The 20,294-nt window shown below is 42.9% G+C and overlaps 2 protein-coding genes across 5 annotated transcripts in view; both read right to left on the bottom strand.

Annotated features, from left to right (window-relative positions):
- KIAA1210 (KIAA1210 ortholog) overlaps positions 1 to 20,294 on the bottom strand; it is a 250,774-nt gene that overhangs the window by 148,596 nt on the left and 81,884 nt on the right. The window lies entirely within an intron of this gene.
- The window catches only part of LOC131747690 (A-kinase anchor protein 17B-like), a 35,126-nt gene that overhangs the window by 7,934 nt on the left and 6,898 nt on the right, over positions 1 to 20,294 (bottom strand). For 2 of the 4 annotated variants that reach the window (XM_067023142.1, XM_067023143.1), the window contains exons 2-3: positions 2,790 to 3,558; positions 1,313 to 1,443 (exon numbers count right to left, since the gene is read on the bottom strand). In XM_067023142.1, coding sequence (XP_066879243.1) covers positions 1,313 to 1,443; positions 2,790 to 3,558 — 900 coding nt within the window. Of the gene's footprint in view, positions 1 to 1,312; positions 1,444 to 2,789; positions 3,559 to 3,695; positions 3,759 to 14,844; positions 14,892 to 20,294 lie in introns of those variants that run through there. The other 2 variants (XM_067023144.1, XM_067023145.1) reach the window with 2 other exon arrangements.

Genomic DNA, 20,294 nt, shown 5'->3' with positions numbered 1-20,294 from the left:
AGGGCCCGACGAGGTCGCATTACTAAGTTGATGAGTTAGAAACATGTACAGGAGACCTCCTGCAGAGAGTATTAAAAAAAAAAAAAAAAAAAGAAGAAGAAGAAGGCAACTGAATTCAAAGGAGGGGCCTCTAGCCTCCGCCTTCTCAAACCCTCAGCAGGGGCTACTGGATCCAGCTTTCACAGCGAAGATTCCTTTTCTCTTGAGATCAAAACCTTCCGTGAGTTGGTGGCAAATGACAGTAAGCCAAGGCACTCAGAAAATAAAGGTGAGAACTGGACTTTGGTGCACACTACTTAACAGAGTACACCGCCATAAAAACAGACTGGCTTAGAAGAATACGGCCTTATTTTTCTGCCATTTTCTGCAAATTTCAGCTGTTTGGGGTAGGCCCTCATGGAAACATGGAAAAGGGGGAAAAAAAGGACAGTGGCCTGAGGGAGGGCTTAGCCCAAAACTGGAGGATTCGCTAAACTGCATGGTCAATCTGGAAATTTGGGGGGAATCGTTACCTTGACGGGGCTCAGCTTCTGGCCAGGTTTCACAGAGGTGACCTCTAGTAACTCCTGGCACTCCGCCAGCCAAAAAATTAGTGAGAGGCAAATGGAAGGGTACTCTTAAACTCCTCTTCTGAGTGGCTATAATTTGCATAAAAGACTGGAGGAATAAACATGCAAGGGGAGGAGCCCGGGAGGTAAAACTGGTTTGGGGAGCCCTGTGGTTCTGGACCATTTGTCCCTTCTTAGCAAACCTTTGGCAATCCAATAGCCCTTTCTGAGTCTCAAGCTCCTAAACTGGGAAACAATGATAAACTCAAAGAAGTAAATACAGAGGCTCCTCAAATTCACGGAGAGAACTTAGGCCAACAAGAAAAATAGTCTCAACAAATCCTTGCCTTCTGGCCTATGGGTTAGATTGATTATTGATCATTTTATGGAAGATAATCTTTTCCAGACCTAAAAAGAATTTTTCCCCAAAATTTCAATTGATAGGCAAGGTAAAATTTGGTAAATTTAGGTAAACTGCTAGAATTTTCACTCTAAAAATTCCTGGTCGTTTTTTTTTTTCTCTTTAATGACCATTTCCTCCCAGACGTCTTAATCTGGCTGGTCCCACTATTCTTCATTACTTGTTCTTCCTGACAAGCATACTTTTTAAGTCTCTTGCTTTCAACTGCTTTCTCTTTTGGTTTCGTAACAGCACAGTGGAAAGACTGTACTAATTTCTGCTCCTCGCAGCCATTCACCTGAAGGGATAAATCCATAAATCAAAAGTTTAAAAGAACCCTCTTCGTTGAAGTCGGTCTCCTCACCTTTCAGCCTCTTCCTCTTCTCTCTTCTTTTCTTTTTTCCTTTCTTCCTCCAGCTCTTGTAATTTCAGCCTTTCTTGATTTCTCCTCCTTATAGCTCCTTCACTGAAGTGTTTGGTTGTATCAAACATAACCTGCCCCCAAACAATTCAAAGTTTCATTAGAAAAGTTTGCCCGCTGGCTGGGTGTGTTGAAGGCCAGAGAGATAAAACTAATTTGTACATGGCAATGCCAAACCAAATGAATTAAAAATGCCTTCTCTGCATCCCAGCACCCAGACTGTTCCACTGCTTCTCAGTTACCTGCCAAACAGTCCTTGTGGGGCTCTAGAATTTTCTTTGGCAGAACCCTTGAGGAGCTCACTTGACAGCCATAGGCGGCACCACAGTGCCATGATGGATGCAAGTTCTAAGGGATGTGAGTATATTGCCTCTGGTTTGTTATAGTGATTAACTGAGTTAATGTATTTTTTTAATCACCAGAGACAAAAAGAGTCCAAAAATGGGTGGGAGGAGGGTGGGAGAGCGAAGATGTAAGGAAACTGACCAAATGAGATACAAGATCTGACTGCAGTGATTATTAAACAACTTTGCAAATCTCTAAATAAAGTGGAAGGCAGACTGAGGTGCTACAAATAAATTTGCCTAAAAAATAAAAGGAGGCAGAAGTAGCTATTTAAATATGCATGAGTGATAAACACCGAATTCACCATCATGGTTACCTTTGAGAGGAGAGAGGGGCCCGCGACTGAGGATGGTACACAGAGTTCTCATATCACTGGTAATGCTTTATTTTTTAAGCTGGGCAGTGGTACATGGGTGGTCATTATAGTACTTGCTATATCTTTTGTCGGAGTGAATAGCTCATAATTTTCAAATATATACTTTAACCCACATAACACACACACGCGCGCACACGCACACGCACACACACACAAAGCTACCGAAGCTGAAAGTCCAAATCCACACTAAAGACTGATTTAGAGAAAAAGGAGCGTTTAGCTGCATCTTTTCTTCTGCTGGATTAAGGCTTCAAGAAGGAGGTGACCAGGCATTCAGACAGTGATGAAGTGACATGCCTGGATAGACAGGCTGACTTTGAAAGGAAAGGATCCAGGTTTGTTGGGATTCCGTTTTAGCAATTTACCTGACAGACAACATGAAAGTATAATAAATTGTGACCCCAGCAGAAAAGAGGGAGTAAACTGCTCTCCTCGTGGTTTCAAGCTGCATGTCGCCCTCTCTCCCAGCAACTTGTCAAATGGAATAAGTATATGAGATACTTCCATAAGGACCATGAAGAATCCTTTGATGCCCCCCAAGAAGCCGTTGATTAACAACAACACAAATCTTTACATTAGCTATTGATCAGAGCCTACTGGGGTCTAAGGAAATTTGTTGCAGATGCTTCCTCCTAGCTTTTACTCAGGGCCACCTGAACAGTGGGAAATTTTGTTTAAAAAACCCTGGCTGCTCCTTACCTTAATGTTACATGCCAGAGCTTTCCCATCATCTCCTTTAAGCATCAGCTTCATCCCGCGGAGGGACTCCATGGCCTTTACGAAGTCAGTTGACTCCTGGTACTGTATAAAGGCCTCGAACGTCTGCAAGCCGAAGCTGAACCCCCCAAAGCTCCCACCAGTCATGACTTCTCGGTAGGGGTCGAGCATCGGAATATCCACATTCTTGATCTTCCCAAAACTTTCAAAGACCACCCGAAGGATCTCTTCACACGGCTTCTCCCCGCTGGAACCTTTAGGTGCAAACCACTTGCAGGGCAGGCCTTCGAAGTATATGGAATCTGGGCTCTTATCGTGGTCCTGCTCTTCAGACCCGTCACCCAACGGCGCCCCCTTTTCTTTGGGGAAGTGTTCCCACTCCCCCTGGGCATCTGTGGCCACTACTCTTAAGTCTGTTTTCAAACCGCTTAGCTTGATGATCTTCCCGTGTAACTTGGCCTTCAGGATCTGAACCAAACTTCGAGTTTCAGCCTCCCCCTCAAATCGGATGAAGTCCTTAGTGCTCTTGGAGAGCCGCACTGTGGTGAACTGGTCAGGACAAATCAGGCTCTTCAGCTGGTCAAGAACTTCCCAGTTAGAGAAGGGCCTCGTGGGTTCCGTGCTCTCAGGGAGCAGTACATTGATCATCAACTTTGCTATGGGCTTGAGGTAGAGGTGCTGAGCCGCACAGAGCTCCGTTGCCTCTGAGTTATCATACACCACCGTGACCGTCATGGTATCAGCAGGAAACCTTAGAGGGCGAAAGGGAACATTTTGATACAAATGGAGCAAAACGCAGATTTGGATTTTGAATGCTGCCATTTGCTGGACTTACGTCAAATTGATAGGGGAACGTATATTATCGCGAGAATTAAGACAATAGCTTACGTTTGTTTAATGTGTTTTAGAGGTTTCAACGAGTTTCCAAAGACTGTGTCTCAGTTCCCCTAACTGTAAAATAGAAATAATATGATTTCAGGAAGGCGTACATGAGTGAGTACAGGTGAAATCCTTAGAACAGTGGCCAGCACACAGGAAGTTCTCAATCAACATAAGCTATGGCTATTATTTATACTACTTTGTCTCATTTGGTTCCTGAAGCAACCTGTGAGCAGGTATTTTCATGCCTGTTTTAGAGATGGGGAAATTCAGATGGACTGAGGAAAATTAAATGACTTGCCCATATATTGACACTCCAAGATTCCAAATCTCCAGTCTTGGACAACTGAGCTCAAATGTAAAGTCCCAGAAAAACCTGCTGCGGGTGGCACAGAAACAGGGCCAGGGTAAAATACATGTAGCACATTCATGAACACACACCCAGCCGACAGTTCTAACCCAGGCACCTGATCTAGCATCTTTCGTCCAGGTTGCTTTCCAAGTCTCACACGGACATATCTACTCTCATTCCTCCAGTCTGTCGACTTTCACTAAAGTGAACTCTAAGATCAAGGGAAGAGGAGACAGCCTCTCCTAGTGAGTGACAAAGAGAATCTGCCCTCTACTTTGGGACTGGAAAACCCTCCAAACATGAGTGCTTGCTGGCATTTCATATGAACAAGTTCTCTTAAGCTGTCCCAAGGCGAGTAATATCACTGATACTGGGAATTAGGGATTTCTGCTCCTATTTGCTGACTTCAAAGAGCACTTCCCAACTTTATTTTCTTTTCTAAAAGTGGATGTATTCAGAGTCTGTATCACCTGAGTTTCTCATTAATGTCAACTTCAAGGAGATTTAGACCCAAACATATATGGCCAGATGATGGAAAGTCTAACTCAAGATTTACTACTAAATCTTGGTTAACCTTATAGGTACGTACTTCTTTTATAACTGTCCCTGAACGACGACCCAAATGAACTCCCTTTAGGAGAAAAAGTTTGTATAAACTGTTTTTTAAAAGGCCACCAGGGCTTCCCTGGTGGCGCAGTGGTTGAGAATCCGCCTGCCGATGCAGGGGACACGGGTTCGTGCCCTGGTCCGGGAAGATCCCACATGCCGCGGAGCAACTAAGCCCGTGAGCCATGGCCGCTGGGCCTGCGCGTCCGGAGCCTGTGCTCCGCAATGGGAGAGGCCACAACAGTGAGAGGCCCGCATACCGCAAAAAAAAAAAAAAAAAAAAAAGGCCACCAAAAGCAGTATCTTATATTAGGTTCTAGAAATCCTTATGTTAGCAACACTGAACCGGGATGATATGAGAAGAAACATGTGCTCCTTCTCCAAAAACATTATCTAAAGAGCATGATGAAGACAAAATCCAGTCTGTTTGCTGCAATTTGCAACATAACTAAGAGTCAACACTAAACTCCTTTAGGAGAAAATTTAATTTGATATTCAATTAAGATATACTGAACCCCCAAATTTATCTGTAATCAAGAGGTATTTTTTATACAACCTAATTTAAAGCAAGGCTTTAAAAATATTCCAGAAAAAATATACACAAAATAGTTAATCACTTCAAAGTAACCTGTTTGCCATGCTCTCCATTTATTCCACTGATACTGCTTTTGTTTTAAACACTTTGGAATGCTTCGCTTGGATTGATTTCAAAGTCTGAGCTACATTCTTTTAAATAGCCTTGATGGAGGTCAATTTTGAAATTCTTTTATCGTGCATATGATATTTCAAAATCATCAAAAATTATCTAGACTCAAGAATGCTGGATAAAATGAACGACTATAAAGAACAAACTGACTTTCTTAATTGGCTGATAAGCCCCCTTACAAGGAGATTCTGAGAAAGGCTCTAATTATTTTTTTTAATTAGTGCATACATTGCTGGAACAGGTATAAAGCTTTGAAAGATGGCAAGTTTGAAGGACAATATTGACTGTTGTAGTAAAACAGTTGCAAAAATGATCCTGATATTTATTCCACCCCTCCCTGTATCCACACCCTTTGTAATGTGACTTTGACTTGTTGCTATCAAGAGATAGAGTCGATTTTTCCCCAGCCCTTGAATTTGAGACGGCCTTTTTTTTTTCCCTAACAGAATGTGGCAGAAGTGTCCAAGTGCCAGTTCTAAGACGAGGTGTCAAGTGGCCCTCACTCTCCTGGAATCCTGCCATACCATGAGGACAATCCTGCGCTAGCCTGCTTGAGGATGAAAGGCCACATGAAAAAGCCCTCTTGTGACAGATGAGCTATCCTAGACCAGCCAGCCCCCAGCCAACCCACCAACTGATGGCTGACACATGAGCAAACCCTGTCAAGGTCAGATGCAGCCATCACAGATCAGCAGAACAGTCCTGAGAACCTATAGACTTGTGAGAAATAATAAATGGTTTTTGTTTAAGCCACTAAGTTTGGGGATGGTTTATTATACGACAACAGCTAACTGATATAAACATCTAAACTTTACTTAGTTTCAAGATACACAATCCCATTTAATAGTTTTTACACAAATAAATAAAAATTACAAAAACTCATTCCTGAGAGAGTTTTGGGAAGAAAGAAAAACTAGGCACCTTCATATCTTGCTAGAGATAGTGAAAATTAATTACATCTTTTTTTAGAATAACTTGGCAAAACCAACCAAGAACCATAAAATATGCTCATCCCCTTTGGTGCTCTAGAAACTCATGCTAAGGAAAGAATTAAAAATAAGAAAAAAAAACATGTTCAAAGCTGCTTATTGCAGTGTCATTTTAGACACAATTTTGTCACAACTATGTATACACAGGAATGAAGTTCAGAATTGCATTATGATTTTTTGCAAAGTGGTTTTAAGAAGCTTTTTGCTGACTTACAGTGTTAACAGATGCACTTGTAGTCATTCATTTAAAATTATGGTCAATATAAATGGATTTTATTAAAAACCTCAATTTTTCCTTCTACTTCAGATTAACCTCACAAAGCCCACTAAAAATCATCAGCTTCGGGCTTCCCTGGTGGCGCAGTGGTTGAGAATCCGCCTGCCGATGCAGGGGACACGGGTTCGTGCCCCGGAGCGGCTGGGCCCGTGAGCCATGGCCGCTGAGCCTGTGTGTCCGGAGCCTGCGCTCCGCAATGGGAGAGGCCACAACAGTGAGAGGCCCGCGTACCACCAAAAAAAAAAAAAAAAAATCAGCTTCTTGAGGTTAAAGATAGGCCTCATATCCTTCACAAGGGTGACTTCCACACAGCGAAACAGTTTCTATATTTTAGCCAGATCTCTCCGCTTTCCTGAAGTATAATAAAGGTTCTCCTCAAATTTGGAGGGAAACCAGTCAGATGGTATTTTATAGTGTTTGATGTGCTATATTTTTCACATTAAAAACAAAACAAAACTGGTTATCACTTCCACCTCACACCGAAGCAAAAAGAAGCAGTAAATTCTACAGCAGAGGTTACAACTCAGATGATCACAGTGGACAGCAAGACAGTCTCAGCGAGCAAAAAACACTGAACAGAGGTGGAGGCCACTGCCTCATCTGAACCCCCCGTGAGGGAAGGAGGGCCTGGGGTGGCCGCATCCTCTTATTCATCCAGAGAGGCCAGAAACTGAGGTCCTTACGCGAAATCTGATTTTTCAGACGCTGGCAATCAAGGAAAACAATTTACAAGCACTGCAAAGTGTAAACAAACAGACCTGCAGGCCTTGCTGCCCGTGCCTGCCCACAGCCCCTGCTCTAGGGTCGATGTTTGCTCACCCGACCCCCCAGTGACAGGACTCTACACCTCGATTCGGAAGCATTTAAGTTATTTTCTGACTTTCTCAAGAGGACCCAACTGGTTTTCAAAATTACAAAAAAAAAAAAAAAAACTAGCCTCCTTTAAAATCCTCAATTCCAATTCCTCTTTCCCGACTTCAGCAACAGCAGCAAATTAGACATTGCTTCTCCTCTCTTTCCCTGCTGGTCACAGGCTTTAAAATGAAATGTTTGTGAATATTTCATCTTTGAATACTCTCCCAGAATAGGGAGCTAACCTTCCAATCTTATTGTTTTTTTTAATATTGAGGACCTACCGTGTACCAAGAAGTAAGCTTTTTATATATGCCATGGCTTCAATGCTACAGCAATGTCATTGGCAATTTCTGCCAGATCACTGAAAATTAACCAGATGGTGCCTGGCGCATAGGTGCACGATAATTATGAATTCTTATTGCGATGCTTTTTCCTTAAAGAGGTCTCAAGCCAAAACTAACAAAAAATGAAGGAGGAAGAGATGGGGGAGGGGGAGGAGACTTCCTACCAGGAATACAGGTAGGAGGGGGAGAGGGAGGAGGGAGAGGAGGAGGAGGAGAGAAGGAAGGAAGAAAGGGAGGAAGGGAGGGAGGGAGGCGTAGGTGTGTACTTATTGACATGGAAGGACGCCCATGATATTTTTTAGAGGAAAAAATAAAAAGAAAGTTGCAGGATAATAATGTGCAATGCGACCTTGTTTTTGTAAACGTAATATAAAGTAATAAAAGTAATATAAACACACATGCATAGTGGGCACACGTGCACACGCACACATACACACCTCTCTATAAAGTCTGGAAGGAGGTACATCAAATTGTCAACATTTCATCTGGGAAATGGATTAGGAGTATTCTTGTTTCAATTTTTGAATGTTTACAATAAACGTGCTAATTTTGTATTAAAACTTTTTATTAAAAAGAGGAAACTCACGTGATAATCACAAACTATTGAAAGGAAGCAGTTCACAGTTGCTGATACAAACTGGCCCAGAAAAGAATCAAAACAGAGTAATACAGGAGCAACTCCCTTTTCTCCTCAAAGACACCCCTCTGTCTGCCACCACTGTAAATGCCCACAGGCATCTGTGGGCATCCACACCCATAACCCAAGTTTGTGTGAGTCCTGACTGCAGCCTGGGAGATCAGACTAGGACTTTGGGTGATGAAGGAGCACTGGGCCACTTCAATACTAGCTGTACGACAGGCTGCAGAAGTTATTTTTTAAAACTGCCTTATTGAAGCATAATTGATATATGATAAACCACATTTCGTATCAAGAGTGTACATTTTAGGGCTTCCCTGGTGTCGCAGTGGTTGAGAGTCCGCCTGCCGATGCAGGGGACACGGGTTCGTGCCCCGGTCCGGGAGGATCCCACATGCCGCGGAGCGGCTGGGCCCGTGAGCCGTGGCCGCTGGGCCTGCGCGTCCGGAGCCTGTGCTCTGCAACGGGAGAGGCCACGACAGTGAGAGGCCCGCGTACCGGAAAAAAAAAAAGTGTACATTTTGAAGAGCTTTGACATATCCTTACACACTTATGAACCCATCACCACAATCAAGAGAGTGAAAATGCCCATCACCCCCTTCAGTTTCCTCGTGCCCCTTTGTAATCCTCCCCCCACCTCCAGTGACCACTGATTTGGCTGCAGAGTGTTTAAGTCTTAACTGATTTAATTTATAGCAAAAGCAGACAGATGTTCCTGGAAAATACTCATAGTTACAGTCCAATATTCAACTTTCACAGGTGCTTTCTTCTAAATCAGGAGAGTTTCTCAACTCTAAGCTTAAATGTACCAATCCTTGAATTTAGTTAAAGCTGTACGAGGCCCTACCTTGCTCTTGAAAAATAGGTTTAAAAAGGTTTGTGTTGGGGCTTCCCTGGTGGCGCAGTGGTTGAGAGTCCGCCTGCCGATGCAGGGGACACGGGTTCGTGCCCCGGTCCAGGAAGATCCCACATGCAGCGGAGCGGCTGGGCCCGTGAGCCACCGCCGCTGAGCCTGCACGTCTGGAGCCTGTGCTCTGCAAAAGGAGAGGCCCACGTACCGCAAAAAAAAAAAAAAAAAAAAAAAAAAGGTTTGTGCTTTTCTCCCCATACAATCTCTGTTTTTAACCCTGTTTAAACATGTTCAAAAAGTAATCTGTTGCTCACCATTGTTAATTATTAGAGAAATGCACATCAAAACTACAATGAAGTATCACCTCACACCAGTCAGAATGGCCATCATCAAAAAATCTACAAACAATGAATGCTGGAGAGGGTGTGGAGAAAAGAGAACCCTCCTACACTGCTGTTGGGAATGTAAATTGATACAGCCACGATGGAGAACAGTATGGAGGTTCCTTAAAAAACGAAAAATAGAACTACCATACGACCCAGCAATCCCACTACTGGGCATATATCCGGAAAAGACAAAAACTCTAATTCGAAAAGATACATGCACCCCAATGTTCACAGCAGCACCATTTATAATAGCCAAGACATGGAAGCAACCTAAGTGTCCATTGACAGCTGAATGGATAAAGGAGCTGTGGTATATATTTATATATATATAATATATGTATATACATTATATATATATATTACTCAGCCATAAAAAAGAATGAAGTAATGTCATCTGCAGCAACATGGATGGACCTAGAGATTATCATACAAAGTGAAGTCAGACAAAGACAAGTATTATATATCACTTATATGTGGAATCTAAGAAAAAATGATACAAGTGAACTTATTTACAAGACAGAAACAGACTCAGGGACATAGAAAACAAACTTATGGTTACCAAAGGGGAAGGGGGGGTGATAAATTAGGAGTTTGGGATTAACAGATACATACTACTATATATAAAATAGATAAACAACAAAGACCTACTGTATAGCACAGGGAACTATACTCATTATCTTATAATAACCTATAATGGAAAAGAATCAGTTTTATATATATATATATAACTGAATCACTTTGCTGTACACCTAAAGCTAATACAACATTGTAAACCAACTATACTTCAATTTAAAAAGGTAATCTACTTAAATTAGATATATTATTTAGTAGATATACATTTTATGTATATTTATATATATTAATAAAAATATATCTACCCAAATAGGTGAAATTACTGAGATCAAGTTATTAGGATATGATTTAAAATTGATTCTTTTTAAAAAAAAATTATTTATTTTTGGCTGTGCTGGGTCTTCATTGCTGCGCACAGGCTTTCTTTAGCTGTGGCTCGCGGGCTCTAGAGTGCAGGCTCAGTAGTTGTGGCACATGGGCTTAGCTGCTCTGTGGCATGTGGGATCTTACCGGACCAGGGCTTGAACCGGTATCCCCTGCATTGGCAGGCGGATTCTTAACCACTGCGCCACCAGGGAAGCCCTAAAATTGATTCTTTAGAATGACCTAATTTGCCCTCTAAATACCCTTTTTTAAAAATTGAGGTAAATTGGTTTATAACACTATATAAATTCCATTCATATAACATCATATTTCTACTTTTTTTTGGGGGGGGGGGCGCAGCACGCACCTTGCAGGATCTTAGTTCCCCAACCAGGGATTGAATCCCAGCCCTGAAAGTGCTGCATCCTAACCATTGGACTGCCGGGAACTCCCTTATATTCCCACTTCTGTATACACTACAGTGTGCTCACCACCAAAAATTTAGTTTCTATCTATCACCATACAGTTGACCCCCTTTACCCATCTCACCTTCCTGGCTGCGCCTTCTCCTCTGGTAACCACTACACTCTGTTCTCTGTATCTACGTGTTTGTTTTGTTTAGTTTGCTAATTTATTTGGGGGTTTTCTGTTTGCTTGTTTTTTATATTCCACATGTGAGTGAAATCATATAGTACCTGTCTTTCTCTGTCTGACTTATTTTATATAGCATAATACCCTATTTTTAAAAAAAAGATAAAATCTTGCCATTTGTGACAACATGGATGGACCTTGAGACCCTTATGCTAAATTCCCTTTTAATACGTCTGTGGTTCAACTGACAGTAATGGTAGAATTCATTAACAATTTTCCCATCATTTTTACCAATCACTATCATATGCAAAGGTTTAAGAGCCTAATGTAAACTGAGCCCCGATGGCAAGGAGTGTCATAAGTACAGCCTCCATAAATTATCAAAAAGGTGAATTTTAATAAAGATTTTCAACTAGTCCCATGTTCTAGTATGTTCCACTATGACCTCCCCAGCCCCCTCACACATACACACATCTTTCTTCGAGTCTTGTGATTAAAAGCAACACCGCTGAGATCACTTATTCTTTAACATCTTTGCAGAGGCAAACGAGAGCTCCTCTAACCTTCAAAAATTAGAGCTATTCGATAATGTTTACACAGTGCGCATTCCAGCAGTATCTTGTGTACATAGCTCTACCAAAGCATTTCACTCAACCAGCTCTCAATGCCAGAACATTTCTAGCAGCTTCTCAGAGAAACGTGGCTGCTTTCTCTAGTCATGGGTCCGCCTCATCTTCTTGCCTCTATACCTAATAGCAAAGCTGACTGAATAGCAGTACAATAAGAGATTAGAGAAAAGGAAACAGTTTTGAGATATTTCCACAAGCCTAAAACAGGTGTTTGAACCTGCGGTGAAAATTCAATAAATTCTACGGGCTCTGCATCCAAAGTTCCTCCAATACCTTCTCTCATTTCAGAAGATACTAGAGAGATGCCTCTGCTACACCTCAGGTGTTTTAGATCAGAACTATGACTTGAAAACTTTAAAAGCACTTGGGCAGAAAGACTCATGTACCAAAATGTTCATTGCAGCTCTATTTACAATAGCCAGGACATGGAAGCAACCTAAGTGTCCATCAACAGATGAATGGATAAAGAAGATGTGGCACATATATACAATGGAATATTACTCAGCCATAAAAAGAAATGAAACTGAGTTGTTTATAATGAGGTGGATGGACCTGGAGTCTGTCATACAGAGTGAAGTAAGTCAGAAGGAGAAAAACAAATACCGTATGCTAACACATATATATGGACTCTAAGGGAAAAAAATGTCATGAAGAGATTAGTGGTAGGACGGGAATAAAACACAGACTTACTCGAGCATGGACTTGAGGATATGGGGAGGGGGAAGGGTGGGCTGTGACGAAGTGAGAGAGTGGCAGGGACATATATACACTATCAAATGTAAATTAGATAGCTAGTGGGAAGCTGCTGCATAGCACAGGGAGATCACCTCTGTGCTTTGTGACCACCTAGAGGGGTGGGATAGGGAGGGTGGGAGAGAGGGTGATGCAAGAGGGAAGAGATATGGGAACATATGTATATGTATAACTGATTCAGTTTGTTGTAAAAGAAAAACTAACACACTATTGTAAAACAATTATACTCCAATAAAGATGTTAAAAAAAAAAAAAAAAAGCACTTGGGTCATGAGCAAAGTATCCCTCATCCATTTTCTTTCCCTTTTTTTCACTCTCATAAATATTTGCTTCAGAGTGCTAGCAAAGGCATTTGAGTCACGTTTTTTAAAAACAGTGAAAAAAAAAAACCAGGACCATCTGCACAACTCAGTATCCTCTTTCGAAGTAGTCCTTTGCTGCCTTTCTTTTTTCTTCAGGCTTTTGAACCTTAAAGTTAAGTCACTTTGAAAGCATTTAAGATGTATAAAGTTATATCGACATATTTATTGTCAGTGGGACAGCCAAAATGTATTTGGGTCAAATCAACATAACCAATTTCCAAACTTCCCAACTAGTACAGAATCCCCGTAAATCTTGACCAAACAGAAGTCTTCCCTGCTTTTTCAGTCAAGAGGTCATGGATGAACTTTCATGTGTTTTGATACAACATTAGCCCAAACAATTTTAAAACTGAGGCTGACCATATGCTCTGATCTTGGAAAATCTTTAAATCCCATCATTAAAATGAGCAGCACACAGTGTCGCAACAAGTGGAATACAACCAATATAGGACCCCCCCAAAGGATGAAATTCCCAAATTAAGATGGTCCTAAAGGGTTTATTGTGGCACTGGGGGCTTTCAGGGCAGAAAGGGAGTGACTTTTGGAGACCTGCAGCAATGATAAATTTGTGACCATGAAATACTGGAGTCCTACTGAGAGAGAATCTCTTCTACCAGCACTCAAAGAAAATCTGCTCTAAGGTAGAGTTTAGTATGGGGAATTTTGATCTTGAAATGAAGAAAACTGGATTTGTGTTAAGTCATCTCTTTGGGCAACTTAATTTCCTGTTTTTGTTTCCCTATTTTAAAAGATCATACGAATGTTTCCTTTATGCGGTAATGTTGGTCAAAGCAAAGTGTTTCTGAGACTAATAAAAATAAATTAACCCAATTAGCCATAAAAAAGAACGAAATGTTGACATTTGCAGCAATGTGGATAGACCTAGAGAATATTATGCTTAGTGAAATAAGTTAGACAGAGAAATACTAATACTATATGATATCACTTATATGTGGAATCTAAAAAATAATACAAATGAATATATATACAAAACAGACAGCCTCACAGACATAGAAAATAAACTTATGGTTACCAAAGGGGAGAGGGAGGTAGGGAGGGACAAATTAGAGGCATGGGATTAACAGATACAAAATACTATACATAAAATAGATAAGCAACAAGGATATACTGTGTAGCACAGGGAATTATACCCAGTATCTTGTAATAACCTATAATGGAATCTAATCTGCAAAAATACTGAATCGCTATGCTGTACACCTGAAACTAACACAATATTATAACTCAACCATACTTCAATTAAAAAATAAATTAACCTAAAGAAAGGTTCGTGTTAGGCCTTTCTGTGCATATTGCATTTACATAACTGTTAGTGAGTACAGGAGTCACTCCATGGTTGCAAGAGAGGGAGCTATTTTTTTAAAATATGCACAGGGCAGTCGGCAGACCCATCTCACCAATCTTTTGGTCTTTTGCCCCCTTTTTTTGGCATCAGGAACGTTTTTGTTATAGAACACCTCTCTCTGGACACTTCCAGCTAGGAATACCACTTTAAACCTTGGATTGATTTACTTTGATGCTTCTAAAGTAGAATCATTGCTTTCTCTTCTTCACCTTAAAAAAAAGCTATCAGGGATTTAAGGGAACGTGGCTATCTTCTGTACTTTTGCCTCACTCACTGAAGAGTCGGAGTATTATTTGTGGGAAATGCATGTCATCAAGTCACCAGTGTTTTCCTTCTCTGAAGATTACCAGCAAAATTCCTGCCCACAAGTCGCCACCTACAGGGGAAAAGCAACCTTTACATGGGACCGTACTTTGCACTTCTAAGCAGTTTGTGAGAACCGCGGTATTTCGCAACCTTTTTAAAATCCCAAGGTAAATGTATTTGAATATAAGGCCTGCAGAAGAGGATATTACCCAATACCTTCTGGCGAAAATGAGATCAAGGGAAGAAAGATTGGAGAAGCCACAATTCATGTGAACTCTTCATGGTGGACCACTGTGTCGTGGCATCCTGACCACGGAACGCTGCCAGAGAGAAAGAGGGACAAAGTCAAAAGCAGATGAGGTGGTTTTAAAAGCCAACTGTATATTTATGATTTTCAGCACGAACAGCGTGTGAGGTTTACACAGGTACTTATGGACCATCACAATCTGGGTTCTGCACCTGCTGAATAACAATTCCAGATATTGACGTGATCAACATATTTCTCATTTTTCGTGCCTATAGGAAATTTCTGTAGAAATTCTATATAGAGATACAGTCTATAGAAACGCTATAGGGTTACTATCCCCCTTCCCGGGGATTTGTGTTTTCCAATTTTTTTCTTTTGAAAGAGCACTACTCTCTCCAAGAGAGTACCACTACCACTCTGTACTGCTAGTATGAGGACAAGCAACCCTAATGAAAATCTTTGTACAGATCTTTTAAAAAACTGTTTCCTCAGGCTTCCCTGCTGGCGCAGTGGTTGAGAGTCCGCCTGCCGATGCAGGGGACACGGGTTCGTGCCCCGGTCCGGGAAGATCCCACGTGCCGCGGAGCGGCTGGGCCCGTGAGCCATGGCCGCTGAGCCTGCGCGTCCGGAGCCTGTGCTCCGCCACAGGAGAGGCCGCAACAGTGAGAGGCCCGCGTACCGCAAAAAAAAAAAAAAAAATGTTTCCTCAAAATATGTTCCCATGTCAAAGGCTAGGAATACGTTTATATGGCTCATTACATATTGTCAAGTTGTTCTCCTGGAAGAAAAAGTCAGTTTATCATGCCATCAGCAGTGTGAACGTGCCTGATTTCCTGGCAGCCCCGTTCACATTGGATCCTTATCGTTTTGATTTCTGCTACCTTTGTTAGTATATAGTGGTGACTTAAAGTGGCTCTAATTTGCATTTAATTTTCCTGTAGGTTGAAGCTCCAGCCAAGCCAGACACTGATATTCAACCGCCTATTCAATGTCTCCAAGCTGAATGTTCCATTTGCATCTCAACCTTAATTTCCCTCCCCTGCAAACCTGCCCTCCACCTCAGACTTACTTCCCCCACCCAGTGACTCCCATCTCCCTAAATAGAGCCACCCTTCACTCAGGTGCTCAGGCTCAGAACCAGTCGTTCTTCCTTGCCTCCTCTCGGATTCAGTCCTTCGGCAAGCCCATTCGACTCCACCTTGACCGTACATTCCAAATCCATCTCCGTCTTCGCGGCTACCCCCTGGGTCCGCACCACCATCGTCTCTAACCTGGATGATTGCAACAGCCAAGCTTCCCTGGTGGCGCAGTGGTTGAGAATCTGCCTGCCAATGCAGGGGACACGGGTTCGAGGCCTGGTCCGGGAAGATCCCACACGCGGCGGAGCAACTAAGCCCGTACACCACAACTACTGAGCCTGTGCTCTAGAGCCCGCGAGCCATAACTACTGAAGCCCGCACACCTAGAGCCCGTGCTCCGCAACAAGAGAAGCCACTGAAATGACAAGCCTGTGCACAGCAATGAAGAGTAGCCCCGCTTGCTGCAACTAGAGAAAGCCTGCGCATAGCAACAAAGACCCAACACAGCCAAATATAAATATATAAATAAATTAATTAATTTTTTTAAAAAACAAACCCTTCAGTGGTCCCCCAGCATGCTTTGAACCAAATCCAAACTGCTTCTCCTCAAATACAACCCCTGCCCACCTCTTTCAACCCATCCTGTATGCTCTTCCCCTACTGTCCTTGTCCTCTCAGTCCAAGTCACATTGGCCTTGCTTACTGCTTTTTTTTTTTTTTGAAAAGCAACATTTATTAGAACCAATAGGAGGGGGAAAGAATGAGGTCTGCATCAGGTGTCAGTTGTGGAAACACATAAATTGCCTACTTTTAAACATTTACATTTAAAAAGTGAACGTATATATATATATATATATATATATATATCACTTATCCTAAAAAAAAAATCAAAAGCAGACATGTTTGGCTTAAATAAAACCAAACCCACCCCACCCCCCAGTCTTTAAGTTCCAGGAGAGCGGGTAGGGACTGTATTTGTCTGCTTCACCATTTTCTCTTCAGAGCCTAGAACAGAGCCTGGCACATGGTAGGGACTTAACAATACTAAGTCTTACCTGAAACAAAGAATTTCCTCATCAACTACATATGAAACAGACTCACAGATGTAGAAAACAAACTTATGGTTACCAACGGGGAAAGGCAGGGAGAGGGATAAATTAGGAGCTTGGGATTAACAGATACACACCACTATATTTAAAATAGATAAACAACAAGGATTTATTGTACAGCACAGGGAACTATGTTCAATGCCTTGTAATGACCTATAATGGAAAAGAATCTGAAAAATAATACACACACACACACACACATATTTGTATAACTGAATCACTTTGCTATATACCAGAAACTAATAAAACATTATAAATAAACTATACTTCAATTTTTTTTGTTAAAAGATGATGCTCCCATATTGAAAATACTAATAATAGCACATGGAGATGAATAGTGAAATGCTAATACAGAGCTGCTTTTTCTTTCAAGGCTCCCAAAGCCATTAACATTAATCAGTGAACGTGGAGATCAGTCAAGTGCACCTACCAAGCAGCTACTCCATTTAAGACACTTTGGGGGCTACAGTGATGAGTTACCCTCAAAGAACTGTGTCTAGAAAGTGAAAGAAATGAAGACAACGGCAATCTTTTTTTTTTTTTTTTTTGCGGTACGCGAGCCTCTCACTGTTGTGGTCTCTCCCGTTGCAGAGCACAGGCTCCGGACGCGCAGGCCCAGCGGCCATGGCTCACGGGCCCAGCCGCTCCACGGCATGTGGGATCCTCCCGGACCGGGGCACGAACCCGTGTCCCCCTGCATCGGAGGGCGGATTCTCAACCACTGTGCCACCAGGGAAGCCCGACAACTGCAATCTGAGGAAGAAAATGGTGAGTGCCATGGGAAGCACAGGATACTGTGGGCCACAAAGAAGTGATAATGGCTTTAACACTCTTCCTCATGAAATGAGTGTTAGAATTCCTGGGACTAGACTTCCGTGGTTTTCAAATGCGTTAGCACCGTGCCCTGCAAAAGTGGCGGGACGGACGTGCATAGTTACAGTTGACTGTAGTTGTCACAACTGGCACAGGGATAGGCACCGCTGTCACTGGGTGAGCAGGGGGCCAGACTTGCTAAATGTCCTGCAGGGCCTGGACAGATCTGCACAGTGAAGACCTCTCACCCCAAATGCCAGCACAGAAATGGCTTGTACCTGTCCCTCTAGAACATATGAAGTGCCGTCAGCGAAGTCCAGATTAACCTTTTTAACACATTGCTTCTTAGGTCATCATTTTTGAGTTGGATTTTGCCCCTGAACTCTTTTCATCATTTTGACCCAGGTCCTATTCACACCAAGTATTCAGTGGAAAGAAAACCTGAGTCCAAGCAAGGCCCTCCAGTCTATCTCTTGGGGACCCAGCAGAGTGGGCTTCGAAACCCCAGCCCAGAGGAAAGGTACCACGTAAGGACGATGCTCAGTTCCTGGCCAGTAGCCCTTCCCAGCCATGGCCACAGCATTCCTGTGTGTTAAGACTATTTGCATTTCAGATTCAGTTCTTCTGCAGGTCTGACGATTCCCTAATTACACAGTAAGAAAAGAAGCCAATCCTGGATTAGCATCTTCCTGAGTGGGGGCTTGTTTCCCTAGAGTAGGGGTCTGGAACCCACAGGGTCAGATGTGTCCCAGGATGTGGGGGACGTGCCCCCGGCTAAGAAGTCAGCACTGCACAGCCCTGCCTAGCGAAACCCTGACCAATCTTCTGCCATTTCAAGAGAAGCTGAAAATCCTGATTTTTATTGGGCTCTTTGGTTTTTCAACGTTGGTCCCTAATTCAATTGCTTTTTAAAATATTGTACAGGCTGAAGCACATCCATCTAGGGCTGAACTTGACCCTGGACCCCTAGCTTGCTACTTCTTCTTGGTTACATGTACCCAGTGCTCCCCAGAGGTTCAGGAAATTTTAAAACAAGAGTTAAAAATGCTGGACTTCCCTGGTGGCGCAGTGGTTGAAAATTCACCTGCCAATGCAGGGGAGAAGGGTTCAATCCCTGGTCCAGGAAGATCCCACATGTTGTGGAGCAAGTAAGCCCGTGCACCACAACTACTAAGCCTGCGCTCTAGAGCCCGCAAGCCACAACTACTGAGTCCAAGTGCTACAACTACTGAAGCCCATGCGCCCTAGAGCCCACGCACCACAACAACTGAGCCCACGTGCCGCAACTACTGAAGCCTGCCCACTCTAGGGCCCATGTGCCGCAACTACTGAGCCCACATGCTCCAACTACTGAAGCCCGCAAGCCTAGAGCCTGTGCTCCGCAACAAGAGAAGCCACCGCAGTGAGAAGCTGCAATAAAGAGTAGCCCCCGCTCACCGCAACTAGGCAACTAGAGAAAGCCCATGCACAGCAACGAAGACCCAATGCAGCCAAACAAAACAAAACAAAACAAAAACAAAAAAACTGGGCAAGGTTCTCAAGAAAGAGCAAGGCAGGGCTGGGCTCAGGGACCCAGGTAGGGCACACCAAGGGATTACGACTGGCTTTGCCTTGCTCTTCTTTGCTCAAAAATTCTCAACCTCTCCCTCATTCTTACTACATCAAGTCACAAGTTCCTTTCAAGGCTCTCCAGAACATGACTCCACCTCACCTCACCAGCCTTATAGTTAGTTCATCATGTCCTGTGTCTACCCCCCAGTCTAGTTGGGCCAGTCTCCCTTGAGTTCCTTCAGACATGTCCACCCCCTCTCTCCAAATGTCCTCTCTCTCTATGTAAGTCCCACCCACCCTTTAAAGCCTTGCTCACATCCCACCTCATTTATGAAACCTCCTCTGTGACATGAAACAGTAAAATGCTTTCGAGCTCAAGGGCTGGTGTCAACCAGACCTGGGTTCAAATTCCACCTCTGACATTGACCAGCTGAGTGATTTCCCTAACCTCTTTGAGCTTTAGAAGGTGATAATAGTGCCTACCTTACAGAATTTTTGAAGGTTTAAGGAAAATGATGCAAGAAAGTATTTAATGCTCATAAATGCTCAGTTAAGGTGAGCTTATTACGGCTGACCTTCCCTGTAAGTGGTCCAGCCCTTACGCTGTCTCTTCTGAGCACAACACCACTGGATTCCATGTGGTCCACGTCTGCTCAGACTGTGCCCCAGGCATTAGTCTACCTCAGCCTCCCGCTTGCTTGAAAGCATCTTAAAGTTCCAGGAGCATGCTCGATATAACATCAAACTGACACAGGCCCAAAGGGGACACTGAGAGAGTTGCACAAGTAACCACCACACTGGCTCTGGAACAACTCAGCGAAAGTCCCTCTCTCTAGCGAAGGCAGAAATGCATGCTGGGAAGACAAA

The sequence above is a fragment of the Kogia breviceps genome, chromosome X (assembly GCF_026419965.1).
Source record: "Kogia breviceps isolate mKogBre1 chromosome X, mKogBre1 haplotype 1, whole genome shotgun sequence".
NCBI lineage: Eukaryota > Metazoa > Chordata > Mammalia > Artiodactyla > Physeteridae > Kogia > Kogia breviceps.
The sequence above is the reverse complement of the archived record's forward strand: the minus strand, read 5'-3'. Positions and strand labels throughout refer to the sequence as shown.